Source organism: Salvelinus namaycush, unplaced genomic scaffold, assembly GCF_016432855.1.
Source record: "Salvelinus namaycush isolate Seneca unplaced genomic scaffold, SaNama_1.0 Scaffold2086, whole genome shotgun sequence".
NCBI classification, from domain to species: Eukaryota; Metazoa; Chordata; class Actinopteri; order Salmoniformes; family Salmonidae; genus Salvelinus; species Salvelinus namaycush.
The window spans coordinates 30700-42674 of NW_024058882.1; the positions used below are offsets into that span (position 1 = coordinate 30700).

The window sequence follows — 11975 nt, forward strand, 5'->3', positions numbered from 1 at the left end:
GTGGAGTAGGCATTGTGGTGCTGTAAAGCCTTGGTATAGCATGGGTGGAGTAGGCATTGTGGTGGTGTAAAACCTTGGTATAGCATGGGTGGAGTAGGCATTGTGGTGCTGTAAAGCCTTGGTATAGCATGGGTGGAGTAGGCATTGTGGTGCTGTAAAACCTTGGTATAGCATGGGTGGAGTAGGCATTGTGGTGGTGTAAAACCTTGGTATAGCATGGGTGGAGTAGGCATTGTGGTGGTGTAAAACCTTGGTATAGCATGGGTGGAGTAGGCATTGTGGTGCTCATGTGAATTTCCTTTATTTTTCATTTTCAGACTAATGCCTACTTCTCACTGAAAATGTAGTTTTGTTGTTTTTAAATCAATCTGGAGTCAGGAACACCTATCTCAGCTGTTGGACAGAGTGTCTGACGTGATGTAAGAGAATACAATCATATAAGAAAATAGTATTGTCATTCATGTTATTGTAATTACATTTAATCTGCTGCATTAAAAACATACATTTACCTTATAAATATACAAGGCAGCTGGATTGAGGACATGTGATTGAGTATCGAAACAGGACACGATGAATGAATGGACCTACTGTACTATAAACTAACAGGACTAGCTGTGTTAGGACACGATGAATGAATGGACCTACTGTACTATACACTAACAGGACTAGCTGTGTTAGGACACGATGAATGAATGGACCTACTGTACTATACACTAACAGGACTAGCTGTGTGGGTGAAATGCAAAGGGCTTGAGTTAGTTCAGTTAAATTACAAAACGACTGGAGAGAATGAAGACAGTCCAGTTTCCTGTCAGACAGGATAGAAGAGGTAAAACAGTATATGGTATCTGGATGTTAGCATGTCAGACAGGATAGAAGAGGTAAAACAGTATATGGTATCTGGACGTTAGCATGTCAGACAGGATAGAAGAGGTAAAACAGTATATGGTATCTGGACGTTAGCATGTCGGACAGGATAGAAGAGGTAAAACAGTATATGGTATCTGGACGTGAGCATGTCAGACAGGATAGAAGAGGTAAAACAGTATATGGTATCTGGACGTGAGCTTTTTGTCGTGATCAACCATCTTGAGAGATCCATCACTACAGAGTGGTGTGGGATGTTTGGATCAGCAGTCCTCCATCGAGTAGAGCTGAGGAGATCCGATTGGTGGTTGCGATCTGATTGGTCGGTTCAGGCAGAGGAGAGGATTTGATTGGTCGGTTCAGGCTGAGTAGAAGCCGTCCTCTTCCAGAGCGTCAGAGATCAAGATGGAGATCTGAGAGAACGATGGTCTTTCCTCCGCTTTCTAGAGAGGGAGGGAGGGAGAGAGAGAGGGAGGGGAGGGAGAGAGGGAGGGGAGGGGAGAGAGAGAGGGAGGGGAGGGGAGAGAGAGAGGGAGGGGAGGGGAGGGGAGAGAGAGAGGGGAGGGGAGAGAGAGAGGGAGGGGAGGGGAGAGAGAGAGGGAGGGGAGGGGAGAGAGAGAGGGGAGGGGAGAGAGAGAGGGAGGGGAGAGAGAGAGGGAGGGGAGGGGAGAGAGAGAGGGAGGGGAGAGAGAGAGAGAGAGAGGGGAGAGAGAGAGAGAGGGAGGGGAGTGAGGGAGAGAGAGAGAGGGAGGGAGAGAGAGAGGGGGAGAGAGAGAGAGGAGAGAGATTTTGAGTACATGTCCTCAGTGAAATCAATGTACTGAGCAAATGTCAAATATTACCGTACGACAGACCACGTATTCACCCTGCACAGCCTAATTGACTAACAAACAAACCAAAACAAAGGCAAATTCTTCTCATGACTTGTTGATTTCAAAAAAGCTTTTGTCTCAATTTGGCATGAGGGTCTGCTATACAAATTGATGGAAAGTGGTGTTGGGGAAAAACAAATGGCATTATAACATCCATGTACACAAACAACAAGTGTGTGGTTAAAAATGGCAAAGAACACATTTCTTTCCACAGGGTCAGGGGATGAGACAGGGATGCAGCTTAAGCCCCACCCTCTTCAACATATATAATGAATTGGTGAGGGCACTAGAACAGTCTGCAGCACCCGGCCTCACCCTACTAGAATCTGAAGTCAAATGTCTACTGTTTGCTGATGATCTGGTGCTTCTGTCCCCAACCAAGGAGGGCCTATAGCAGCACCTAGATCTTCTGCACAGATTCTGCCAGACCTGGGCCCTGACAGTAAATCTCAGTAAGACAAAAAATAACGTTGTTCCAAAAAACGAAATACAAATACCATCTAGACAGTGTTGCCGTAGAGCACACAAACAACTATACATACCTCGGCCTAAACATCAGCACCACAGGTAACTTCCACAAAGCTGTGAACGATCTTAGAGACAAGGCAAGAAGGGCCTTCTACGCCATGAAAAGGAACATAAAACTCAACATACCAATTAGGATCTGTCTAAAAATACTTGAATCAGTTATAGAACCCATTCTCCTTTATGGTTGTGAGGTCTGGGGTCCGCTCACCAACCAAGATTTCACAAAATGGGGCAAACACCAAATTGAGACTCCGCATGCAGAATTCTGCAAAAATATCCTCTGTGTACAACGTAAAACACCAAATAATGCATGCAGAGCAGAATAAGGCCGATACCCACTAATTATCAAAATCCAGAAAAGAGCCGTTAAATTCTACAACCACCTAAAAGGAAGTGATTCCCAAACCTTCCATAACAAAGCCATCACCTACAGAGAGATGAACCTGGAGAAGAGTCCCCTAAGCAAGCTGGTCCTGGGGCTCTGTTCACAAACACAAACAGACCCTACAGAGCCCCAGGACATCAACACAATTAGACCCAACCAAATCATGAGAAAACAAAAATATAATTACTTGACATATTGGAAAGAATTAACAAAAAACTGAGCAAACTAGAATGCTATTTGTCCCTAAACAGAGAGTACACAGTGGCAGAATACCTGACCACTGTGACTGACCCAAACTTATGGAAAGCTTGGACTATGTACAGACTCAATGAGCATAGCCTTGCTATTGAGAAAGGCCGCCGTAGGCAGACCTGGCTCTCAAGAGAAGACAGGCTATGTGCACACAGCCCACAAAATGAGGTGGAAACTGAGCTGCACTTCCTAACCTCCTGACAAATGTATGACCATATTAGAGACACATATTTCCCTCAGATAACACAGATCCACAAAGAATTAGAAAACAAACCAGATTTTGATAAACTCCCATATCTACTGGGTGAAATACCACAGTGTGCATCACAGCAACAAGATTTGTGACCTGTTGCCACAAGAAAAGGGCAACCAGTGAAGAACAAACACCATTGTAAATACAACCCATATTTATGTTTATTTATTTTCATATTCTTATTGCAAATAATATGACATTTGAAATGTCTTTATTCTTTTGGAACTTCTGTGTATGTAATGTTTACTGTTCATTTTTATTGTTTATTTCACTTTTGTTTATTATCTACTTCACTTGCTTTGGCAATGTTAACATATGTTTCCCATGACAATAAACCTCTTGAATTGAATTGAATGGAATTGTATTGAATTCTTATATTTCCCTCGAATGGTTAGAAGTTGGAGTAGTTCTGATACTAGACCTGTGGATAGTGTCATCAACCTTCTACCTCAAACATTCACAACACAGGAAGTAGGAAGCAGGAAGTGTATGATGTACCTCGTGCCAGCAGAGCTGCATGATGTCATAGATGTTGGGCGTGGCCATCCTGGGTCTGTAGAGACGGTGTCCTCGTGACACTCTCAGCACTACCTCGTGGTTAGGGTTGTGTTCAAACGGCATCTTCCCCTCTGTAAACACCTCCCACATCAACACACCTGACACACACACACACCTGTATCAATATACACACACATATACCTTCATCAATATACACACACAGTGACCACCTACCGAAGGACCAGACGTCAGACTTGCTGCTGTACTTGCAGAAGTTGAAGACTTCAGGAGGAGACCACTTGACTGGGAACTTAGAGCCTGATGAACTAGTGTACTGGTCATCTAGCACGTACCTAACACACGCACGCACGCAAGCACGCACGCACGCACGCACGCACGCACGCACGCACGCACGCACGCACGCACGCACGCACGCACACACACACACACACACACACACACACACACACAAAGTTAGAACACAAAGAGATTCACACAGACAGAGAGGGATAGAGCAAACTAGAATACTATTTGGCCCTAAACAGAAAAGGTCAACCAGTGAAGAACAAACACCATTGTAAATACAACCCATATTTATGTTTATTTATTTTCCCTTTTGTATTTTAACTATTTGCACATCGTTACAACACTGTATATATACATAATATGACATTTGAAATGTCTTTATTCTTTTGGAGCGTTTGTGTGTACAACCTTTCGGTTACTGGCCCAACGATCTAACCACTAGGCTACCTGCCGCCCCTACATTGTCCGTAAGCTTGAGTTAATTTGCACACAAAAAAATCATACAATGATGGAAAGACCTGTGTGTTGTTCTTGTTAATGCAGACAGAGAAGAGCTCCAACTTCTTAATCATGGCCTCAATTTTGTCCCGCACATTGAATATAGTTGCGGAGAGTCCCTGTAATCCTAGATTCAGATCATTCAGGAGAGAAAAACCATCACCCAGATAGGCCAGTCGTGTGGGAAACTCGTCATCATGCAAGCAGTCAGACAAGTGAAAATGATGGTCAGTAAAGAAAACTTTAAGCTCGTCTCTCAATTGACACCCAGCACACATCTGTATGTTGTAAAAGCGTTACATGGTCGCTGCCCATATCATTGCATATTGCAGAAAATACACAAGAGTTTAACAAAGTTAACCATTTTCACTGTGGTGTCCAAAACATCTTTCAAGCTGTCAGGCATTCCCTTGGCAGCAAGAGCCTCTCGGTGGATGCTGCAGTGAACCCAAGTGGCGTCGGGAGCAACTGCTTGCACTCCACTATGTCTCCCTGTCATGGCTGTTGCTCCATCAGTACAGATACCAACATGAGCAGCAGCTACGTTCGGCTACAGACGGACCGTTAGTGGATTTCCCGCGAGAGAGTAACGGTGAATGTGATTGGATGTTAATTATTTGACGAGGCTTCCTGTATTTGACATTGTGTTGTTATTTCGCTGAACACTAGATGGTTTGATTTTATTTTTGGCAGTGAAACGAAGCGACTCAGGTGAGATTTAAAAAACTCACCCAAATGTATAGCCCCGTTGGAAAATATAAATGGACTGTTTGAATTTTTTTTTTTTTAACCACTTTATTTCTTTTTTGTTTGTTAAATGTGAATCACAGTTTTATTTATTTATTAATTGATTTTATTTATATGCGACGGCGCATACCCCAGTTTGGGAATACCTGCTCTATTTCACTTCCTTTGGCAATGTAAACATATATTTCCCAATAAAGCCCCTTAAATTAAAGTTGAAATTGAGAGAATGGTTTGAGAGTGTGTTATTCCGTTACGTACCTGGCCATTCCAAAGTCTGATACCTTCACCACCAGAGCATCGTTCACCAGACAGTTCCTCGCTGCCTAGAGAGAGAGAGAGACAGTGATTGGCTGTTACTCTAACCAGGTATGTGCCTACTGGCTGAACTATTCCCCAGCTCTCTCCTGTCATGACGTGACGATCATTAATGTGATGACTGCTATTTATCGAAAAATTACCTACTAAGTTTAATTAACAATTAACTCATTAGGAATTTGGGGCACCACGGGAAAAGTTTATTTAATGAGTTACCATCTCGTGAATTAACTCAAGAATATATAGACATCATACCAGTCACCAATTAATAATTCCCTCATATCAGTCTCATTCTGAACGTCGTTCAAATCAAATCAAATTTTATTGATCACATACACGTGGTTAGCAGATGTTAATGCGAGTGTAGCGAAATGCTTGTCCTTCTAGTTCCGACAGTGCAGTAATATCTAACAAATCCTCAACAACTACCTAATAAAGGGATGGAATCAGAATATGTACACATAAACTCAGCAAAAAAAGAAACGTCCTCTCACTGTCAACTGCGTTTATTTTCTGCAAACTTAACATGTGTAAATATTTGTATGAACATTACAAGTTACAACAACTGAGACATAAACTGAACAAGTTCCGCAGTCATGTGACTAACAGAAATGGAATAATGTGTCCCTGAACAAAGGTGGGGTTAAAATCAAAAGTAACAGTCAGTATCTGGTGTGGACACCAGCTGCATTAAGTACTGCAGTGCATCTCCTCCTCATGGACTGCACCAGATTTGCCAGTTCTTGCTGTGAGATGTTACCCCACTCTTCCACCAAGGCACCTGCAAGTTCCAGGACATTTCTGGGGGGAATGGCCCTAGCCCTCACCCTCCGATCCAACAGGTCCCAGACTTGCTCAATGGGATTGAGATCTGGGCTCTTCGCTGGCCATGGCAGAACACTGACGTTCCTGTCTTGCAGGAAATCACACACAGAACGAGCAGTATGGTTGGTGGCATTGTCATGCTGGAGGGTCATGTCAGGATGAGACTGCAGGAAGGGTACCACATGAGGGAGGAGGATGTCTTCCCTGTAACGCACAGCGTTGAGATTGCCTGCAATGACAACAAGCTCAGTCCGATGATGCTGTGACACACCGCCCCAGACCATGACGGACCCTCCACCTCCACCTCGATCCCGCTCCAGAGTACAGGCCTCGGTGTAATGCTCATTACTTTGACGATAAACGTGAATCCGACCATCACCCCTGGTGAGACAAAACCGCAACTCGTCAGTGGAGAGCACTTTTTGCCGGTCCTGTCTGGTCCAGCGACGGTGGGTTTGTGCCCATAGGCGACGTTTTTGCCGGTGATGTCTGGTGAGGACCTGCCTTACAACAGGCCTACAAGCCCTCAGTCCAGCCTCTCAGCCTATTGTGGACAGTCAGCACTGATGGAGGGATTGTGCGTTCCTGGTGTAACTCGGGCAGTTGTTGTTGCCATCCTGTACCTGTCCCGCAGGTGTGATGTTTGGATGTACCGATCCTGTGCAGGTGTTGTTACATGTGGTCTGCCACTGTGAGGACGATTAGCTGTCCGTCCTGTCTCCCTGTAGCGCTGTCTTAGGCGTCTCACAGTACGGACATTGCAATTTATTGGCCACATCTGCAGTCCTCATGCCTCCTTGCAGCATGCCTAAGGCACGTTCACACATATGATCAGGGACCCTGGGCATCTTTCTTTTGGTGTTTTTCAGAGTCAGTAGAAAGGCCTCTTTAGTGTCCTAAGTTTTCATAACTGTGACCTTAATTGCCTACCGTCTGTAAGCTGTTAGTGTCTTAACGAATGTTCCACAGGTGCATGTTCATTAATTGTTTATGGTTCATTGAACAAGCATGGGAAACCGTGTTTAAACCCTTTACAATGAAGATCTGTGAAGATCTGAAAAACAGGGTCCTGAAAAAGGGACGTTTCTTTTTTTGCTGAGTTTACATACATGGATAAGCGATGACCGAGCGGCATAGGCAAGATGCAATAGATGGTATAACATACAGTATATACATATGATTTGAGTAATGCAAGATATGTAAACCTTATTAATGTGGCATTGTTTAAAGTGACTAGTGAGTCTATGTAGGCAGCAGCCTCTCTGAGTTAGTGATTGCTGTTTAGCAGTTTCTTTATGAAAATATATAGCCGTAGCATTGATTGTTAAGAGGTTATTTTGTCTTCTTCAACCTTGTGTTGCGTTTTCGTGGTCGCGACTATCTTAGCCCAGGGTAAAAAAGGCGGTGTTTACGTCAGGCTGACACGCTCTCTGGGTTCCCTGGGGGGGCGTGGATAGTTACGAGGCAAGGTATCACAATTTACTATGATCTCGTTAAGAGAACTAAAATCACAATCTTGTCGTCACAAAAAACATTCTCTTTATCCTGGATATTTTCCACACGTAAAAGTGTGTAAACATTATATACACCGTATGAAAACTCTACAATGTTTTCCTTATAACATCTTCATGCAACTTTTAATGACATCACAAAATAGACATTCGATTTTTCATATTCCATCTCTCATCAGTCCCAATATTCAGATGTTGAAATATATTGTCCCAGTGTCCGTGGTTTGATGTTGTAGTTTTGGGCCGTAAACTCTTCCTAAGACACAAAGACATTCCGATCACCCAAAAGGAATCGTCTGCTGCCTATGGTTTACGATCGACGTGAGGTGTCATAAAACCCCCACATCCATCCCTGTCCCCCGCTGCCGGGAGAGAGAGAGCTCTGGAGAGCTGATCCACTCTAACCTGATCTTTTGGATCCTCACAGGAGAGTCATGACACTCCCTATTGGCTTGTTGACCCACTAAGTCTGCCTCTATTGGCTGGTTGACCCACAAAGTCTCTCCCTATTTGCTAGGTGTCTGTATTATATGATCTTATTGGTTGATAGACTCACCAGGTCTCAGTAAAGACTCTCCCTATTGGTTGATATACTCCCCCAGTCTCTGCGCATTGGCTAGGTGTCCGTAATCTGTAACCGTATTGGTTGACAGACTCACCAGGTTTCTCCTATTGGCTGATTGTTATGGGATTTTTATGAATAAATGACTAAAATATGTATACATTTGACTTAGATGTTACTGTATGAATGAAACTTATTATTATCATAATGCTGAGTGTAATATGTTCCTTGTTAGAAAGAATGGGTTTATCTTCAGACAGGCTTGAATGATGTCTCTACCCAGGGAGGGGAAAGACCTTGGGTTGGTTGTAGATAGTTTAACAGGTGGCAGACAGTAATGAGAACTGTACTGTACTGCCATTGTATCCGAGAGGAGGATGGACATTAAAACCTATGACATCATCTTTATTATATAACCTGATGTAAAATGTATTACGATCAGTACTCTCGAGAATAAACGCTATTTGATTGATTGATTTTGAGACTAGTTTCTGTCCATTTTATGCTGATAAGTATCTTACAAATTCTTATGTATGGACAGAGTGTTTTAATTCAATTGGTTGATAAACATAGGAATTAAAATTCCTTTAACACTGATACGCACCAGGTCTCTCCCTATTGGATGACACACTCACCAGGTCTCTCCCTATTGGATGACACACTCACCAGGTCTCTCCCTATTGGATGGCACACTCACCAGGTCTCTCCCTATTGGATGACACACTCACCAGGTCTCTCCCTATTGGATGACACACTCACCAGGTCTCTCCCTATTGGATGACACACTCACCAGGTCTCTCCCTATTGGATGACACACTCACCAGGTCTCTCCCTATTGGATGACACACTCACCAGGTCTCTCCCTATTGGATGACACACTCACCAGGTCTCTCCCTATTGGATGACACACTCACCAGGTCTCTCCCTATTGGATGACACACTCACCAGGTCTCTCCCTATTGGATGGCACACTCACCAGGTCTCTCCCTATTGGATGACACACTCACCAGGTCTCTCCCTATTGGATGACACACTCACCAGGTCTCTCCCTATTGGATGACATACTCACCAGGTCTCTCCCTACTGGTTGACAGACTCACCAGGTCTCTCCCTACTGGTTGACAGACTCACCAGGTCTCTCCCTACTGGTTGACAGACTCACCAGGTCTCTCCCTACTGGTTGACAGACTCACCAGGTCTCTCCCTACTGGTTGACATACTCACCAGGTCTCTCCCTACTGGTTGACAGACTCACCAGGTCTCTCCCTACTGGTTGACAGACTCACCAGGTCTCTCCCTACTGGTTGACAGACTCACCAGGTCTCTCCCTAATGGTTGACAGACTCACCAGGTCTCTCCCTACTGGTTGACAGACTCACCAGGTCTCTCCCTACTGGTTGACAGACTCACCAGGTCTCTCCCTACTGGTTGACAGACTCACCAGGTCTCTCCCTACTGGTTGACATACTCACCAGGTCTCTCCCTATTGGATGACAGACTCACCAGGTCTCTCCCTACTGGTTGACAGACTCACCAGGTCTCTCCCTACTGGTTGACAGACTCACCAGGTCTCTCCCTACTGGTTGACAGACTCACCAGGTCTCTCCCTACTGGTTGACAGACTCACCAGGTCTCTCCCTACTGGTTGACAGACTCACCAGGTCTCTCCCTACTGGTTGACATACTCACCAGGTCTCTCCCTATTGGATGACAGACTCACCAGGTCTCTCCCTATTGGATGACACACTCACCAGGTCTCTCCCTATTGGATGACATACTCACCAGGTCTCTCCCTACTGGTTGACAGACTCACCAGGTCTCTCCCTACTGGTTGACAGACTCACCAGGTCTCTCCCTACTGGTCGACAGACTCACCAGGTCTCTCCCTACTGGTTGACAGACTCACCAGGTCTCTCCCTACTGGTCGACATACTCACCAGGTCTCTCCCTACTGGTTGACAGACTCACCAGGTCTCTCCCTACTGGTTGACAGACTCACCAGGTCTCTCCCTACTGGTTGACAGACTCACCAGGTCTCTCCCTAATGGTTGACAGACTCACCAGGTCTCTCCCTACTGGTTGACAGACTCACCAGGTCTCTCCCTACTGGTTGACAGACTCACCAGGTCTCTCCCTACTGGTTGACAGACTCACCAGGTCTCTCCCTACTGGTTGACATACTCACCAGGTCTCTCCCTATTGGATGACAGACTCACCAGGTCTCTCCCTACTGGTTGACAGACTCACCAGGTCTCTCCCTACTGGTTGACAGACTCACCAGGTCTCTCCCTACTGGTTGACAGACTCACCAGGTCTCTCCCTACTGGTTGACAGACTCACCAGGTCTCTCCCTACTGGTTGACATACTCACCAGGTCTCTCCCTACTGGTTGACAGACTCACCAGGTCTCTCCCTACTGGTTGACAGACTCACCAGGTCTCTCCCTACTGGTTGACAGACTCACCAGGTCTCTCCCTAATGGTTGACAGACTCACCAGGTCTCTCCCTACTGGTTGACAGACTCACCAGGTCTCTCCCTACTGGTTGACAGACTCACCAGGTCTCTCCCTACTGGTTGACAGACTCACCAGGTCTCTCCCTACTGGTTGACATACTCACCAGGTCTCTCCCTATTGGATGACAGACTCACCAGGTCTCTCCCTACTGGTTGACAGACTCACCAGGTCTCTCCCTACTGGTTGACAGACTCACCAGGTCTCTCCCTACTGGTTGACAGACTCACCAGGTCTCTCCCTACTGGTTGACAGACTCACCAGGTCTCTCCCTACTGGTTGACAGACTCACCAGGTCTCTATGTATGAAGCCGTTTGCCTCCAGGTGTTCCATCCCCTCTGAGACGTCTTGACAGATACTCAGTAAGGACCCCGGGCTGAAGGTGTCTCGACGCTGCCTGAAGTAAATGAACCCCAAAAATATTAGAACCTATGACCTGAAGGAGGCTGTTAAGCCGAAACGTATGTATGTATGTCCAACCCTCAACTTGGAGGGATGTTAGGTTAAGGTTGGACTGAAAACCTACAGGAGGGTAGATCTCCAGGAAGAGGGTCCCCTAACCTCGCTCCCTAACCTCGCTCCCCAATCTCGCTCCCCAATCTCGCTCCCTAATCTCGCTCCTAATCTCGCTCCCCAACCTCGCTCCCCTCCTCGCTCCCCTCCTCGCTCCCAACCTCGCTCCTCTCCTCGCTCCCCTCCTCGCTCCCCAACCTCGCTCCCCTCCTCACTCCCCAACCTCGCTCCCCAACCTCGCTCCCCTCCTCGCTCCCCAACCTCGCTCCCCAACCTCGCTCCCCAACCTCGCTCCCCAACCTCACTCCCCTTCTCACTCCCCAACCTCGCTCCCCTCCTCACTCCCCTCCTCACTCCCCTCCTCGCTCCCCAACCTCGCTCCCCTCCTCGCTCCCAACCTCGCTCCCCTCCTCGCTCCCCTCCTCGCTCCCCTCCTCCTTCCCCAACCTCGCTCCTCTCCTCGCTCCCCTCCTCACTCCCCAACCTCGCTCCCCTCCTCGCTCCCAACCTCGCTCCCCAACCTCGCTCC

General features: G+C 46.3%; 1 protein-coding gene across 1 annotated transcript; it reads right to left on the bottom strand.

Moving 5' to 3' along the window:
* Window positions 1–434: 434 nt before the first annotated feature.
* Window positions 435–11337, bottom strand: LOC120038130 (tyrosine-protein kinase Tec-like). Its single transcript, XM_038984025.1, has 5 exons — window positions 11225–11337; window positions 5465–5529; window positions 3890–4008; window positions 3656–3813; window positions 435–1310 (listed from the first exon to the last, which is right to left on the bottom strand). Exons 1-5 carry the CDS (start codon window positions 11264–11266, stop codon window positions 1227–1229), a joined length of 468 nt encoding a protein of 155 aa, XP_038839953.1. The 5' UTR covers window positions 11267–11337; the 3' UTR covers window positions 435–1226.
* Between the last annotated feature and the right edge of the window lie 638 nt (window positions 11338–11975).

What these genes read in the sequence shown, in the direction of transcription:
- LOC120038130 (XM_038984025.1), bottom strand. Translation starts at nt 11,266, where the DNA reads ATGGAACACCTGGAGGCAAACGGCTTCATACATAGAGACCTG. An exon ending in GCTTCATACATAGAGACCTG is followed by an intron (nt 5,530 to 11,224) that starts GTGAGTCTGTCA and finishes CTCTCTCTCTAG; the next exon opens with GCAGCGAGGAACTGTCTGGT. An exon ending in GTCTGACGTCTGGTCCTTCG is followed by an intron (nt 3,814 to 3,889) that starts GTAGGTGGTCAC and finishes TGTGTGTGTCAG; the next exon opens with GTGTGTTGATGTGGGAGGTG.